This window comes from Papio anubis, chromosome 9 (assembly GCF_008728515.1).
Source record: "Papio anubis isolate 15944 chromosome 9, Panubis1.0, whole genome shotgun sequence".
NCBI classification, from domain to species: domain Eukaryota; kingdom Metazoa; phylum Chordata; class Mammalia; order Primates; family Cercopithecidae; genus Papio; species Papio anubis.
Window position 1 is genome coordinate 45,845,963 of NC_044984.1, and position 17,807 is coordinate 45,863,769.

At 45.8% G+C, this 17,807-nt stretch overlaps 1 protein-coding gene and 1 non-coding gene across 6 annotated transcripts in view; one reads left to right on the forward strand and one right to left on the reverse strand.

Moving 5' to 3' along the window:
- Positions 1-10,242, reverse strand: part of SLC11A2 (solute carrier family 11 member 2) — a 50,296-nt gene extending 40,054 nt beyond the window's left edge. For 2 of the 5 annotated variants that reach the window (XM_021922350.2, XM_021922354.1), the window contains exon 1: positions 6,689-6,883. Coding sequence is in view for 1 of the 5 variants with exons in the window: in XM_017945869.3 (XP_017801358.2) it covers positions 8,844-8,892 (49 nt within the window). In the remaining 4 variants the exon portion in view is untranslated. Of the gene's footprint in view, positions 1-4,746; positions 6,596-6,683; positions 6,884-8,843 lie in introns of those variants that run through there. The other 3 variants (XM_021922351.2, XM_017945869.3, XM_021922352.2) reach the window with 3 other exon arrangements.
- A 7,461-nt stretch (positions 10,243-17,703) lies between these two features.
- LOC116268995 lies at positions 17,704-17,807 on the forward strand. The gene has a single exon (XR_004176321.1). It is a non-coding gene; the product is annotated as a U6 spliceosomal RNA (small nuclear RNA).

The window sequence follows — 17,807 nt, forward strand, 5'->3', positions numbered from 1 at the left end:
CTGAGTCTTCCATTAAAAATATCCATCCAATTAGCTTTTTAGTTTGTTTATTTGTTTGTTTGTTTGTTTGTTTGAGATAGGGTCTTGCTCTCTGTCGCCCACGCTGGAGTGCTGTGGGCATGGTCTCAGCTCACTATAGCTTCAACCTCCTGGGCTCAAGTGATCCTCCCGCCTCAGCCTCCCTAGTAGCTGGGACTACAGGCATGCGCCATGCCCCGCCAATTTTTGCATTTGTTGTAGAGACATGGTTTCACCATGTTGCCCAGGCTGGTCTTGAACTCCTGGGGCCAGGGGATCCATCCACCTCAGCCTTCCAAAGGGCTGGGATTACAGGTAGGAGCCACCGTGCCCAGCCCAATTAGTTCTAAAACTCAATCTGTTCCCATTCGAGGTGTGGGGAAATAAACAGCTTAGAATAGGCATGTGAATTTCCAAATTGTTCTTGAACGTGTAAAGTCTGGTATTGTTTTTTATCTTATGTTTGAGACAGGGTCTTACAGAACAATTATTTACATATTTCCAGCCTCCCAGGCTAGAGTGCAGTTGCACAATCCTAGGCTCAAGCGATTCTCCCACCTCAGCCTCCCAAGTAGCTGAGACTACAGGCATGTATCACCACAGCTGACTTTTTATTTTTTTGTAAAGGTGGGGTCTTGCTATGTTACCCAGGCTGGTTTCAAACTCCTGGGCTCAAGTGAGGTATTATTTTTTACATTGGAGTAAGTTTATCCTGTTTTTCTCTTATTAAAATGAATTTGATATAAAATGATACCTAGGAAAAAAGTCAGGTTGAAGACTGATTATGTGTACTTCATGGTAAAAAGTGAAAAGCCCCTGTGGTAAGCATTCGTTTTAGAAAAAGGCCTCAAAACTCTAATCCTCTCTATTCAAGTGGGTAATACTAGAATATCTTCAACCAAAAGCCACACAAACACACCCAGTTTATAAAGTACAAACAGTGCTGCTATTATACAATGCGCTTAACATGAACCAGTCTCTCTCTCTCTCTGGCATAATGGCCACTGAGATACAGTCAGGCCTCTGTAACCCTGGGTTCCACACTTGTGGTTTCAAACAACTGCAAATCAAAAAGATTTGGGGGTTAAAAATGGTTGCTTGCGCCTGTACTGAACATACACACCATTTTTTCTTGTTATTATTCCCTAAATAATACAGAACAATTATTTACACAGCAATTACATTGTATTAAGTATTATAGGCCCAGCGCAGTTACTCACAGCTCCCAGCACTTTGGGAGGCTGAGGCAGCCCAGAAATTTGAGACCAGCCTGGGCAACACAGTGAGACACTGTCTCTACAAAAAATTTAAAAATTAGCCATGTGTGATGGCCACACGCCTGTAGTCCCAGCTACTCAGGAGGCTAAGGTGGGAGGATCTCTTGAGCCCAGGAAGTCAAAGCTGCAGCGAACCATGATTGCACCACTACACTCCAGCCTGGATGACAAAGCAAGACCCTGTCTAAAGAAAAAGTGGGAAGTGGGAGATTATAATTGATATAACTAATCTAGAGGTGATTTTTAAGTACATGGGACAATGTACATAGGTTAAATGCAAATACTACGCCATTTTATTGGGACTTAAGCATCATCCCAGGATTTTGGTATGCGTGTGAGTGAGGTCCTGGAACCAATTCCTTACAGATACCAAAGCGTACTTTGCATGCCCTAATAATAATCTCAAAATTGGAGACATCCTATGTAATTTGGAAAACCACAATTTTGGGCCAGGCACAGTGGCTCACGCCTATAATGCCAGCACTTTGGGAGACTTAGGGAGGTGGATCATTTGAGGTCAGGAGTTCAAGACCCGCCTGGCCAACATGGTGAAACCCCATCTCTACTAAAAATACAACAATTAGCCAGACAGTAGCGGCACGCGCCTGTAATCCCAGCTACTTGAGAGGCTGAGGCAGGAGAATCGCTTGAGCCTGGGAAGCGGAGGTTGCGGTGAGCTGAGATCATGCCACTGCACTCCAGTCTGGGTGACATAGTGAGACTCTGTCTCAAAAAAAAAAAGACAACCACAACTTCAACTCAACACCAAATTTGCTGTTTCTCATCTGAGCTGGACTTTTAAGTCTGTTTCGTGGCTGAATGAAAAACGTGACATTGAGACCATCTTAAGATAAAGAAAAAAGAAAAAGAGAAAGTGGAGAAAATGTTAGGAAAGAAGAAGAGGAGTGGGGAGGAAGATGTAGGGAGGAATAGTACAGTTGATAATGAAACCAGCTGCCTGAGTGTCAAAAACGATAACAGTTGGGAGAAATGTGGCCAGGCTGTCAAGGAGTACTTATCTTTTCAACAAAAATATCACACATCAACCAGAGACATCAGAATTGGAAGGGGCTGGTACCCATTAAATACAACTCTTCACTCTCTCCCATCAGTGCTGTTGAGGTTTAACCAGCTTCCAAATCTCCCTGAATGCTCACAAGTCAGGGTCACTAAAGTCTTACTTCCAGTGACTATAGCTTCGTGTTTGTTCTTCCCAACTCTCACAGGGTAAGCTTCCTCTGAACTTCCTCCTAACCAGAAGTTTACAGCAGTGCGTTTCCTTTTGGGGGACAAACCTGGCCTCCTGATCTGACACCTCTATCGTGGAACAAAATGCGAAGCTCTGTGGACAATTTCAAAGACCCCTTTCTACTTGAATAAGAAAATTCCCTATTAGACTGGCCATGGTGGCTCACACCTGTAATCCCTTAGCACTTTGGGAAGCTGAGGCGGGAGGATTGCGTGAGCCCAGAAGTTTGAGACCAGCCTGGGCAACAGAGTGAGAAACCCAGTCTCTATTAAAAAAAAAATTACTTTTTTCAAAAAAAGAAAATCCCCTATTAAACCAGACTATACCTACTTCTTGCCTCAGAAAATATGTTTTGCCTTCACACTTAAGTAGCTTTTCTCTGACATATATGAAGAATTTTCATTAGATTACATTCAACCCATTTTTCCTAATGATGGATATTGGCTCCCAAATGATGCAGATTGACCTTAACAACTTTAAGTAAATATTGTCCTCAAAGTTTCTTTTCCTAAAAGCAAAGAAAAATTAAGACAACATATACTACCAGATTCTCCAGCCTTTAACAAGCCTCCTTTTGCTCTTTGAAACCTGGTAAAGTTTTAATAATTAACTTGTAGCTTTCTTCTTTCATTTCCTAGGAGTTTTAACAGCTATCAGCTTAGTAGAGATGAGACCAAAACAAACACAAACCTCATACAAAATGACTTACCGGCAATAGGCACCAGAACAAGACTAAAAACCCTAATTTGTTCCTTATGCCAAAAAATATAAATTACTTTAACTTGAAATTAGAAGTGGAAGAGAAGTTAGGCAATAAATATATTTTGGTCATTCCTGGCCAATTGTTTTATATTCCATTATGATTTCATTACAATATACTTTATTATATACATGTCATTTTATTGTATCTAGAATATTCCTGATGATGCCTGGAAGGCTCTTCTTTGTGTCTCAAGGGGCCAATTAATGTAAATTGCTCAATAAATGTTTGTTAAATTATAAAAAGAATAAATGGCAAGGCTGGGCAACAGTGGCTCATGGCTGTAATCCCAGCACTTTGGGAGGCCAAGGCAGGACTGCTTGAGCCTAGGAGTTCAAGACCAGCCTGGGCAATATAGTGAGAACTCAACTCTACAAAAAAATTAACAATTAGCTAAGCGTGGTGGCGCAAGCCTGTAGTCCCAGCAACTCAGGAGGCTCTAGTGGGAGGATCGCTTAAACCTAGGACGTGGAGGTTGCAGTGAACCAATATTGCACCACTGCACTCCAGCCTGGCAAGAGAGCAAGACCCTGTCTCCAAAAAATAAAAATAAAGAATAAATGGCAGCCAGTAAGTGAGACACGGTCTGCATCTTCTAATCCATTACATTCCGCTCATTCAAATGCCCCTACCTTTTTTCCCAGAATGTTTTACTCAAACTACAGAGCCTCATAGAGATGATAATAATGACAATATTAGGGCAGCAGACTTCCTTTTCTGCCTCAAACACACTCAGTTCTTTAAAGGTGTCACTCCCATGCCTCTTAGGCAAAAACAGATTTCAAAGACATTGTCCTTCACTCTCACCAGGCCAACTTCCAACTTTAAATCCTAAAGAAGTATTAAACTGGTTGGGCACTGTGGCTGGCACTCACGGGCTCAAGACAGCCTGGGAAACCTAGTGAGACTCCATCTTCACAAAAAAATTGTTTTAATTAGTCAGGGGTGGTGGCATGCACCTGTACGCCCAGCTACTAGGGAGGCTGTGGCAGGAGGATCACTTGAGCCTGGAAGGTCAACCCTGCAGTGAGCTATGATCATGCCACTGTACTCCAGCCTGGGTTACAGAGCCAGACCTTGTCTTGGGGAAAGAAAAAAGTCTTGAACTCTCTTATTCCAAAACTAAACAACTAAACTTATATCATCTGCACTTCAACTAAATTTGGCCAGCATACTGCTGCAGTAAGCAATTTTTTTTTCATAAAGTTTCTCATTTTCTGACTAGTTCCTAATAATGCTATGTGTATAAATAGCAGCTTCCTTGAAGGGAAGAATTAGAAGACAAAGCAGTCTTCCACTGGAGTATCCCAGATAGCACCACGAGAATATGAGAGGGCTTTTTAAGGTCATAGGAAGGGCAGAAATCTGTCAGCAGACATTTGTATGTATGTGCATGGTGAGGAGGCAGAGAATAAAGATGTCTTTGATTCAACAACACTCACCCAAATACTTAGCACTGAAAGTCAAACAAGAAAGATCCGGCAGGGTCCAGTGGCTCACGCCATCCCAGCACTTTGGGAGGCCGACGCAGGTGGATCACTTGAGGTCAGGAGTTCCAGACTAGCCTGGCCAACATGGTGAAACCCCGTCTCTATTAAAAATACAAAAAAAAAAAAAAATTAGCCGGGCATCAGGAGGCTAAGGCAGGAGAATCGCTTGAACCCAGGAGGCAGAGGTTGCAGTGAGCCGAGATCGCGCCATTGCATTCCAGCCTGGGCAACAAGAGCGAAACTCTGTATCAAAAGATCCTACTTTGTAGATATAATTCTCTAACTTTCACTGAATCATAACGGAACCAAAGCTGCTTACTAGCTTTGTAGAGTAATCCAAGGGACCACTGCTGATTTCCTAACAGTAGAGTAAGATTAGATTCATAAGAAGCTTCCCCATTCCTTAACAAGAAGTGCTGCCAGGCTACCCAGAAATTCCCCTCCCGAGTCCCACTGCTGCCGTTTCGGAAACATGAGAAACCAAGTATGCTGCAATCATGGACTTTTTAGTACTGGCTCCAAAATAAACTGCGTGGGCCAAGCAAGACTGTCAATGAACTATTGTCCAGTGAAAAAATAAACAACCGAAGGTCTCAGGTTTCATTTACCTAACACAGGTATCACCATAAATGACCTAGTATAATGACAGTTTCCAACCGTATTTAATAAAACAAACACGCAGCAGAAATCCTTTAGTCACTTGTAACTACACTATACCCTCAGATCAAAGTTAATCATGTCAATGGAAAGTATAGGCCGGCGGGTTCCCTGGTGATAGGTCATGATACTCTGAGCAAAGAATAAGTAATAAGGTTAGAATTCTTTAGAAGTGTTGAGGGGAAAGAAGGTAACAATAACAAAAACTCCACGTCAGGAACTGTTCTAAGTACTTTGTTGTTTATTAACTAATTTCATACCAACAATCCTCTAAGATTGATATTATCAATCCCCATTTTAAGTACGTGGAACAAAAGAACAAAGAGGCAAACAACTTGTTCAAAGATTTACAAAGTCAAGAAATTATGCGAACTGGTGAGGCTTCGGGTTCCAGAAGTCAGTGTATACATAGCTTCTCCAGTTTTCACCAACAGTGACTAAAATTGGGGCCAGCGAGTTTTTAGAAGCCTATCTCTCCTTGCAAACTCTCCTTCCAGATAATTTTTGCTTTTGCAAGAGATGTCACATTTAAGCGGTAGCTTTAAAAGTGGGGACACATGAAACGAACGGCTGGGAGAGCCATCCAGGCCACTTACATATGTGCAATATTCCCCTGCAGAAAAACCCTGCTCATTGGAGCCTGGAATCCAGAGGGTCCCTGAGAGCTGCACAAACAGCCTTAAAACCAATCTACCCACAACCACGGAGCCGCCTATGCAGGCTATTCACACAGAAGGCGCTCCCTGGAAGTCGGTTAGGCTATAACGAGTCTTTTGTTGAAGCGGGGCGGCGGGAGGCCCCGGAAAGCAGCCCGGCCCCCTGCGGCGCCGACAAGGAGGCCCCGAGAGACCTTGCCCTGTGCCAGTCGGCCTCTTTCACGGCGTCGAAGCAGGTCAGCGCACCCCGACCACGGGCCGGCGCGCCATCCGGTGCAGCTGGGAGTTGGGCCATGTGTCCTAGGCCGCGGCGGGGAAGGGGCGAGACCCCCGCGACCGTCGGCGTTCCCTCCCTGCCCCCATCTTTGGGTCTTCCTCTGAATGTCGCTGCTCCATCAGTCCTGGACTCCGGGCCTGAGGCCCTCCCTGCCCACACCTCCCCTCACAGCCCCGCACGGCGAGCCGGTTTCGCATCCTAGTCCCGGACCTGACCCCCGACACGGGCCCTCGAGCCGCCCCGCGCCCCTCCCTGTCCGCGAGCAGAATCCGTGACCCCTGACCTTGCCTTCCCCTCACCTTACCAGGTCCGCAACCACCTGACACGCCGCCCCCGAGCTGACGGCTCCATATTCCGGGAGCTAGCGCCAAGCTGGCCAACGCCTTCCCCTCCCCGCGATTGGCCGATAGGACATCAGCCGCACATCCCTATTGGTTGGAGTCCCCGCAGCGGCCGGGACGCGTGGCCCGCCGACTGAGGACCGAGGCTCCGCCCACGCGGAGTCTGGATGGGGCGGCCCCTGGGGCCCCCAGCGGGAGCTGCATGCTGCATAGTTGCTGCTTGCTCTGGCCAGAACCACACAGCCCGTGGGCTGGGGAGCTCCCGTCCGCTAGCAGTCTGGGGACAGATAAGATTCCTGCCCTAGTTCGCCGTGGCGCCACGTTAGGTACTGACAGACAAGCTACGAGGTATAGCTCTATCCTGTAAAGGGTAGCCAGGCCAGGCGCGGGGGCTCACAGTTGTAATGACCAGCACTTTGAGAGACCGAGGCGGGAGGATCACTTGAGTCCAGGAGTTCGAGACCAGCCTGGGCAACAAAGTGAGACTCGGTCTCTACAAAAAATTTTAAAATTAGCCAGGCAAAGGCCGGGCGCGGTGACTCACGCCTGTACTCCCAGCACTTTGGGAGGCCAAGGCGGGCGGATCACTTGAGGTCGGGAGTTTGAGACCAGCCTGACCAACATGAAAAAACCCCGTCTCGGCCGGGCGCGGTGGCTCAAGCCTGTAATCCCAGCACTTTGGGAGGCCGAGACGGGCGGATCACGAGGTCAGGAGATCGAGACCATCCTGGCTAACACGGTGAAACCCCGTCTCTACTGCAAAAAAACTAGCCGGGCGAGGTGGCGGGCGCCTGTAGTCCCAGCTACTCGGGAGGCTGAGGCAGGAGAATGGCGTGAACCCGGGAGGCGGAGCTTGCAGTGAGCTGAGATCCGGCCACTGCACTACAGCCTGGGTGACAGAGCAAGACTCCATCTCAAAAAAAGAAAAAAAAAGAAAAAAACCCGTCTCTACTAAAAATACAAAATTAGCGGGGCGTGGTGGCGCATGCCAGTAATCCCAGCTACTCGGGAGACTGAGGCAGGAGAATCGCTTGCACCCGGGAGGCGGAGGTGCGGTGAGCCGAGATGGCGCCGTTACACTCCAGCCTCGGAAACAAGAGCGAAAACTCCGTCTCAAAAAAAGAAAAAAAAAATTAGCCAGGCATCATGGCGCCCGCCTGTGGTCCCACCTGCTCGGGAGGCTGAGGTGGGAGGATCACTTGGGCCTGTGAGGGGGAGGCTGTGGTGAGACAAGGTCGTGACACTGCACTCCAGCCTGGGTGACAGAGCAAAACCCTGTCTCAAAAAGAAAGTATAGCCACCTGACAGGAACATTTCCTCGCGCCCCAAGAGCCACATCATAGTATCTGCTGCCCCACCAAGAGCACCCCACACCTGGGAGGAACCGCGACACATCAGCTAGTGCAGCCAGTTCCACCGCCTCTGGTGTCCTCCCAAGCCTCCGCAGCGAATTGTTTTCCTCCTTCTCACCCAGTTGCCTCGATTCTCCCCAGACTTTATCCTACCTACCCAAAGCAATCCCACTCTATCCCCAGTTTCAGCCTCACGCCTTCTTTTGTTCTGAAGATGACTGCCAGACTGGTGAAGAGGGAATAAATGGCCTAACAAATCACCGTAATTTTCTACAATGTCGTTTACAGCCACCAAAAACATTAGATTATCCCGCCACCCTCACTCCCCGACCCCCCGCACTGCTTACAGCATTAAAGGTAACGGAGCTTCTTTATTCACGTAAAAACGGCTAGGAGAAAATTTCATTAGTAAGAAAGTCTGAGAAATGAGGAAAGGAGTGTGAACGGCCAAGAGAAAAATTCAAATAAAGTGCAATGTAAAAACAAACTCGGGGACTAAAAAAAAAAGGCGGGGAGGGGCTTGCCTTCCTGGAGCAGGTTGTTTTTCATACAGAATTTCTCCTGGAGAAAAAAGAAAATACACAAATTAGTTCTGAGATTCTCGCTACAGTACATCTGTGGAGTTTCAGAAAGGTTTGATGAAGTTCCTCCAGACCAGAACCTTTCCTTTGGGAACTTCTATTATAACTAGAAAATAAAATTGCTAGAGCTGTACTTGTCACCCTTTCAGGTCTGCTCAGCTGGGCAGCTTCCCTGGGCTACTTACTTAGCTCACAGTGTGGCGCTGCCTCCGTCTGAAGCTGCTTCTTCCTCATGGTGCAGAACTAGTTTGACTTTCTCAATGCCAGCTCCTGCCTCTATATATGAAGACAAGTGCGCCTCCCTCAGTTAGATAAGGGCACTTTTGGGTGCTCTAAGCAACACAGCTTTCTAAAGACTGGCAAGGACTTTCAAGAGGCAAACCACGCCCTCCAAAGCCTAATCAGATTTCATCTTTGACCTGTCGTGAAAAGAGAAGCATTATATATCTGCCACTCCTAGATATTAATTAATAATGTATTGAGTTCAAAAACTTTTATTCTAAGATTTCATCTCTGTACCATTTGGCAAGAGCAAGAGCAGGTGGCAAACCTGTGAGTGCCAGTGGTTGAAAGGGGTGGAGTAAGATAAATTGCTTCCCTTCTCTGCTCCTCTTGGAGTGAAGCTGGTTCAGGCTCCACAGGTGCACTAGGACTCTGCTCCTCTGAGACGTGAGGTGAAACCATTAACCCCAAGCCTGACAGTCCACTTGTATTTTCCGCATAGGTACGTGCAGCACTGATGCAATTATGAGGAGTCTCAGAGCGTGGGTGGAAATGCTGCCTGCTCTTTTATCCCTCGGGATCTAAAGGACCCGCTGGCTTCAGCCTGGTCAATCAGTGATCCATGGGCAGACATCAGAGCCACGCAAACTCCGGACTTGGTGCCTGATGAAAAAGAAAAAGAAAGGAAAAAAAACCCAGAGACTAAAAAGAGAAGTCCAGGGCAAGCCTAGAATTTCTCAATCTGGGAAGAGAGGAGCTGAAAGAATGGGGAAATTTTGCCTCAGGGAAATAACTTAGATAACAAGCCGCAAAAGAGAAGCATTGGGATGGGGTAAAAAGCAAGAGAGAAGAAAACAGTTGCTGCTTTCAGGTAGCAGGCAGTTTTCTAGTAGCTTTCAAGAAAATCTGCTTAGTACCATAAAAACATAATGGCTTAGAATGGAAAAGAAAGAAAAGCAGTAATCGATTCAAATAAGTCAAGGCAGGCTTCCAGCAAGTTGTTCTGGTTCCTACCTAGAACAACCATTGAGTCTGGAGAAAGAATTATGGATCTTCTGCCCAGGGACCCAGATGAAAGGTCTCTTTGCTTCAGGGCTCTCTTAATCATGAAAGTCAAATAACTACAACTTGGCCTGTCTCCTGTCTTTGTTCTACATCAGGTAAAGTTCCCCAAGGCAAAGCTGTCTCTGCAGATTGGGCTGGGGGCCAATTTGTTCCACTTGAGGGGAAAATAGAAGCACCTGTAAGATCACCCAGGAACTAAAGTCTCAGAAGGAAAAGGCCTATTTGAGTTTAGGAATTCTTACCCTAGGCAACATAGGGAGATCCCATCTCTACGAAAAATTTAAAAATTAGCTGGGTGTAGTGGAATGTGCTTGTGGAACATCCTAGCTTCTTGGGAGGCTGAGGTGGGAGGATCACTTGAGTCCAGGAGGTCAAGACTGCAGTGCGTCGTGATCATGCCAGAGCACTCCAGCCTCTGCGACAGAGCAAGACCCTGTCTCAAAAATCTGTGTTATGAGTGTCAGGTTTAGACTATGCCAAAGGTCATGTTGAGGTCCGGAGGTAGTGGATGGATGAGCAGAAAGAACACTTGGGGGGCCGTAGACAGGTGAAATATGATTTTATTCAGCAGCAGCTCTCATCAACAGCTTTCTCACACTGTCTGCCCTGTCGCAGCTGCTTAGTCCGGCTCCCACACACAGTTGCGTGCCCCCTGCCTTCAGGGTCAGCAGCTTAACTCTCTCTGGGCACGAGCAAGCTGAGCTGTGTCCTGGCTCCCCTCTGTTCGTCTGCAAAAAACACACTCCATTTTTGCCTTCCTGGTCCTCAATTTATACTTAAGAGTAACTGACAACATTAATTGAATTTTTATTGTGTACCAAACACTATATTTAACACTTCACAAGCATTAATCCTCATAGTAGGCTGGCACAAAAATTCATGCCTGTAATCCCAGCACTTTGGGAGGCCGAGGCAGGTAGATCACTTGAGGCCAGGAGTTTGAGAATAGCCTGGGCAACATAGCAAGACTATGTCTCTACCAAAAAAAACAATCCTCATAATAAACTAATGGGGCAGGAACTATTATTTATTATTATTCTCATTTTGCAAATTAGGAATCTGAGACTTAGAGTATAATTTGTCTAAGGACACAGCTAGTTAGTGGCAAAGCCAGGCTTTTAACACAAATCTGTTAGACCCACAAGCCGAGACTCAACCACCACACCGTATCACCTCCATCTTGTACACCTTAAACAATTTCCTTCCATTCAAAAATTGAGACAAGAACAACACAAGGTAGTCACAGAACAGAAAACTCCAGAAGTTCAAGACTGCCGTGAACTGTGATCATGCTAATGCACTCCAACTTGGGAAACAGAGCAAGACCCTGTCTCTAAAAAAAAACAACTAAAAAGAAAACCTGTGGATTGCGGCCAGGCACAGTGGTTTATGCCTATAATCCCAGCACTTTGGGAGGCCAAGGCGGGCAGATCACTGGAGCTCAGGAGTTCGGGACCAGCCTGGCCAACATGGTGAAACCCTGTTTCTACTAAAAATACAAAAGTTAGCTGCGTGTGGTGGGGGCTGCCAGTAGTCCCAGCTACTTGGGAGGCTGAGGCAGGATAATCGCTAGAATAGAGGAGGCAGAGGTTGCAGTGAGCTGAGATGGCGCCACTTCATTCCAGCAAAAAACAAACAAAACAAACAAACAAAACAAACTGTAGGTTGCAACTAGTATATTTTTTCTTTTCTTTTCTTTTCTTTTCTTTTTTTTATTCTTGAGTTGGACACAGCAAGAAAACAGATGTATATTTATTTTTTGTAGAGACAGGGTCTCCCTATATTGACCAGGCTAGTCTCAAACTTTAGGACTCAAGGGAACCACCTGCCTTGGCCTTCTAAAGTGCTGAAATAAAATAGAATTTTTTTTTCTTTTCCCGAGACAGAGTCTTACTCTGCCACCCAGGCTAAAATGCAGTCGCGCAATCTTGGCTCGCTGCAACCTCCACCTCCCAGGTTCAAGCAATTCTCCTGCCTCAGCCTCCCAAGTAGCTGGGATTACAGGCATGTGCCACCACATCCAGCTAATTTTTGTATTATTAATAGAGACAGGAGTTTCACCATGTTGGCCAGGCTGGTCTCGAACTCCTGACCTTGTGATCTGCCTGTCTCAGCTTCCCAAAGTGCTGGGATGACAAGCGTGAGCCTCTGCGCCCGGTCAGAATTTTTAAAAAATAGAATAGAAAATATCAGAGAATGTCAAAGGCACTAAGGTAAGTGTTGTTTTGTGCAACTTTAAGAGTGTGTGCCTGTGTGTGTACGTGTGTACTGGGTTACTGTAAAATATATTTCTTGGCTGGACACGGTGGCTCTCACCTATAATCTCAGCACTTTGGGAGGCTAAGGCAGAAGGATCACTTGAGCCCAGGAGTTCAAAACCAGCCAGGGTAACACAGTGAGATCCTATCTTTACAAAAAATAAAAAATTAGGCCAGGCACGGTGGCTCACACCTATAATCCCAGCACTTTGGGAGGCTGAGGTGGGCCGATCTCTTGAGCTCAGGAGTTTGAGACCAAGTGGGCAACATGGCAAGACCTCATCTCTAAAAAAAATACAAAAATTAGCTGGGAGCGGTGGCACATGCCTATAGTCCCAGCTACTGGGGAGGCTGAGGCAGGATAATCACTTGAGCCCGGGAGGCAGAGTTTGCAATGAGCTGAGATCGCACCACTGCACTCCAGCCTGGGCAACGGGAGTGAAACCCTATCTCAAAAAATAAATAAATAAAAATATAAAACTTAGCCAGGCATGGTGGTGCAAGACTGTAATCCCAGCTCCTCAGAAGGCTGAGGGAGGAAAATCGCTTGAACCCAGGAGGTGGAGGTTGCAGTGAGCCAAGATCATGCCACTGCACTCCAGCCTGAGCGACAGAGCAAGACCCATCTCAAAAAAACAAAAAATCAGCCAGGCATGGTAGCCTGCTCCTATAGTCCCAGCTACTCTGGAGGCTGAGGCAGGAGGATCCCTTGAGCCCAGGAGTTCAAGGCTGCAGTGCGCTATGATTGTGTACTTCACTCCAGCCTGGGTGATAAGGTGAGACCCCATCTCTTTTTTTTCTTTTTTTTTTGAGACAGAGTCTCACTTTGTCGCCCACACTGGGGTGCAGTGGCACGATCTCGGCTCACTGCAACCCCCACCTCCCGGGTTCAAGCGATTCTCCTGCCTCAGCCTCCCGAGTAGCTGGGACTACAGTCTTGCATCACCATGCCCAGCTAATTTTTGTATTTAGTAGACATGGGGTTTCACCATATTGGCCAGGCTGGTCTCAAACTCCTGACCTCATGATTCCTCCTCCTCGGCCTCCCAAAGTTCTGGGATTATAGGCGTGAGCCACCACACCCGGCCTGAAACCCCATCTCTTTAAAAAAAAAAAAAAATTAGCCAGGCTCAGTGGCTCACACCTGTAATCCGAGCACTGTGGGAAGCTGAGGCAGGAGGATCCTTTGAGCCTAGGAATTCAAGGTTGCAGTGAGCTATGATTATACCTCTGCACTCCAGCCTGGGTGACAGAGTGAGACTGTGTTTCAAAAAAAAAAAAAATTATTAAATAAAAAAAAATATGCCCTACCTCACATAATTGTGTTAAAATTGAGTGATATGTAAATACAAGATTATTTTATAAACTATAAAAATGTTCATAAGTCTTAGGTAAAAAACTGTATATAATATTAAGTAAACAAGTGAAATTCGATGTAGTAGAAAGTATGCAGCTAAATGTGCATTATATGATTTTGTTTTGTTGTGTTTTGTGATTGTCAGTGACAGAAACCCAATTCAAACTGCTTGTGTTCAAAAGGAGCTGAATCATTCACATAAACTGAAAAACCCAACAATACAGCTCACTGTAGGCAGGACTGAAGCTGGGGACCCATATATCACCAGGCCACTGTCCACCTGTCCCTTTCCTTTTTTTCCCTCCCCCCCCTCTTCCCCACCCCCTCCTTCTCCTTCTCTTTTTTTTTTTTTTTTTTTTTTTTTTTTTTTAATAGGGACAGGATCTCATTTTGTTGCCCAGGCTGATCTCAAACTTCTGGCTTCAAGCGATCCTCCTGCCTCAACATCCCCAAATTCTGGGATTACAGGCTAGAGCCACTGTACCAGGCCCTGTTTCTTTCTTTCTATTTCTCACTCTCTAGTCTCTGCTTTAGAATCAGTGTGGTTTTGTTCTCAGGGAGGTTTCCCTGCATGGTAGAACAATGACCACCACCTGCACTGGGCTGACTTGATCCTTTTTCCTATAGTTCCAGCAAAAGTCCCAGGGAAACTTACTTGGGAGGCTGAGGAGGGAGGAACACATGGGCCCAGGAAGCAGAGGTTGAAGTGAGATTGCACCACTGCACTCCAGCCTGGGCAACAGAGCAAGACTCTGTCTCAAAACAAAAACAAAAACAAAACAAAACAAAAAAGATGAGTAGTGTCCTAGCCTAGACTTCAAGAAGTCTTTCCAGACTAACACAGAAAGCTCTGCCTGCTACCTAGCTTGAGTCATGAGCCAGTCCCAAACCAAAAACAGTGGCCATGGGGTGCCTGGGACACAAGCTGATGCTTGGAGGCAGGGTGGGGTCAGCCCTGCTTGAGTCACCTAAACTGAAAAAGATTGGTGGGGGAGTCTTCTCAAGGGGCAGAGTAAGAGATTCAGAATGATTACATTTTTTTTTTTGAGACAGTCTCACTCTGTCACCCAGGCTGGAGTGCAGTGCCTCGACCTAGGCTCACTGCAACCTCCACCTCCCAGATTCAAGCAATTCTCCTGCCTCAGCCTCCCAAATAGCTGGGATTACAGGTGCGCGCCATCAAGCCTGGCTAATTTTTGTATTTTCTTTTTTGTTTTTGTTTGTTTGTTGTTTGTTTTTTGAGACGGAGTTTCACTCTTTTGCCCAGGCTGGACTGCAGTGGCACGATCTCGGCTGACTGCAACCTCCGCCTTCCGGTTTCAAGTGATTCTGCCTCAGCCTTCCAAGTAGCTGGGATTACAGGTGCCCACCACCACGCCCATCTAATTTTTGTATTTTTAGGAGAGATGGGGCTTCACCATGTTTGCCAGGCTGGTCTTGAACTTCTGACCTTGTGATCCGCCCGCCTCGGCCTCCCAAAGTGCTAGGATGACAGATGTGAGCCACCCCGCCCGGCCTATGACTGTACTTCTAATGCTGAATAGGATTAGTCTGGAAAGACTTCTTGGAGTCTAGGACACTACTTATCTTGCTGTTAGTTTCTTCTGTTTAATTTTCTCATATACCAATCAATGCAGTAAGGATATATAACATATATGTTCATTTAATTCAGTTTCATTAACTTAACAAGTGCACTATTTGTAAAGGATCTACTATGTTCCAGGCACTGATTCTGGGCAGTGGGATATAGCAATGATAAAGACATAAAAAGTTCCTGTTCTCTGAAAACCTATATTCTGTGGGGCAGACAGATAACAACTAGTCAATAAGTATACATCAATAAGTACAGATCATTAAATTTTATTAAAAAACAAATTTAAAAATCAGGAAATGGAGCAGCAAGAGCTATAGGTGGGAGATCAGGACTATTTCAGAAGAGATGGTTAAAGACCTCACTCAGTGACTTTTGTTTTTTGTTTGTTTGTTTATCTTATTTTTTGAGATGGAGTCTAGCTCTGTCACCCACACTGGAGAGCAGTGGTGCAATCTTGGCTCACTGCAATCTCCGCCTCCCAGGTTCAAGCGATTCTCCTGCCTCAGCCTCCTGAGTAGCTGGGATTACAGGTGCATGCCACCATGCCTGAGTAACTTTTGTATTTTTAGTAGAGATGGGGTTTCACCATGTTGCCCAGGGTGGTCTTGAACTCCTTACCTCAAGTGATCCACCCACCTTGGCCTCCCAAAGTGCTGGGATTACAAGGGTGAGTCACTGCATCCAGCCCATGTACATTTCTTAATGAATATGTATGAAATATGTTAACCTTTTTTTCTACATTGAAACAATTTTTATGACAGTGATATCGAACCGCAAAATCCCTGAGGCCTTTCTAATATTGATCCAGCTAGGTAAGACATTTATGAGTCTTGTTGAATGTGCAAATGTATTTAAATTGAGAGTGTGGGTGGGCGCAGTAGCTTGTGCCTGTAATCCCAGCACTTTGGGAGGCCAAGGCAGGGAATCACCTGAGATCAGGAGTTGGAGACCAGCCTGACCAACAATGGTGAAACCCCATCTCTACTAAAAATACAAAAATTAACTGGGCATGATGGCGAGCCCCTGTAATCCCGGCTTCTAGGGAGGCTGAGGCAGGAGAATCTCTTGAACCTGGGAGGCGGAGGTTGTGATGAGCTGAGATCACGCCATTGCACTCCAACCTGGGAGACAGAGTGAGACTCCATCTCAAAAAATAAAAAATAATAAAAATGAGAGCACTTTGAGGCAAGGGCTTCCTTTCTTTTATAGGAATTGAACACAGAGGAAGTTCAGTACATGGTGCTAGTGGAACAATGGGGGTACCACAGTGAATAGCAATACTGATGAGAGGGCTCCCAGGTGACCCTGCCAAAGTTGGGTGGGGATAATTTTCCTCAAAGAGTTTCCTTAACTCTGTCCTTTTGCTCTAATTGCTGTGGACGTGCCAGGCAGCACAAAGTGGCTCCTGAGGGTGGTTCCTGCTGATGCTGGGTAAAGGTCCATTTATTGAGAGCCGAGTACTAACACAAAGAAAAACCTCCTCTGATTTCAAGCGTTAGTAAGGCTTATGTTCTTGGAGGAGAAAAAGCTCAGAGATGGGGCACATGTGTGGAGGATGGAAGAGGAGAGGATGGGAGAAGTCAGAAGAGACCCACCTTCCCTAGTTGATTGATGACAGTTTCCCTGAACTTGGAACCCCTGTAACAAATACATACTAAGCACTGCTCGCCACCCAGTGATGCCTTTATCCTTGAATTGCACTTTGATGTGTTTGATGTTAATTCTTTACTATCTACAGTAGTTCTAGATTGCTCTACCTTTTTTATTATTATATGGTTTGTCCTTTGCTTATCTGCTTTATTAATTTTCAGAGTATAACTTCTTAGACTATATTTGTGAATAATACATTCTAAATTTAGTTCAGTGTCTACCTTAATTGCCCATTGCAAGCAATCACTGATAAAAACTTTTCTGGTTTTTTTTTTTTTTTTTTGAGACAGAGTCTCACTCTGTCACCCAGGATGGAATACAGTGGCGTGATCTCAGCTAACTGCAACCTCCCGGGTTCAAGCAATTCTCCTGCCTCAGCCTGCCGAGTAGCTGCGATTACAGGTGCACGCCACCATGCCCAGCTAATTTTTGTATTTTTAGTAGAAACAGGATTTCACCATGTTGGCCAGGCTGGTCTCGAACTTCTGACCTCAGTTGATCCGCCCACCTTGGCCTCCCAAAGGGCTGGAATTACAGGCGTGAGCCACCGCACCCAGTCTGATAAAAGTTCTTTGATGATGCTTTTTGATGACTGCAATTACAAAAATCAAAGGCTACTTCTTGGCTGGGTGTGCCCGGCCCTCCCACTTGCTTCTTTAAAGGCCTTCTAAGAGCTATTCTAAGCCTGGGGCCTTTCGTATTCCCCTTCTCTTCAAGAAAAACACTCTGAGGGAGGAGATGAGAAGCAGAGTCCCAAAGTTGGTGAAGAATCACATAATGAGGGGCTGAAGTATCGGAAGACATAAAACGATAGGCAAAAATAAACTCCAGGGCAATTAAATATCTAAAGTTGTAAAAACAAAACAAAACAAAATACGAACCAACTTCAAAATTATCTGGTGCTCACTTTGACAGCACATATACTACAACTGTAACAAAACAGAGACTAGCATAGACCCTGTGCAAGGATGACACAAAAATTCATGAAGCATTCCATATTTTA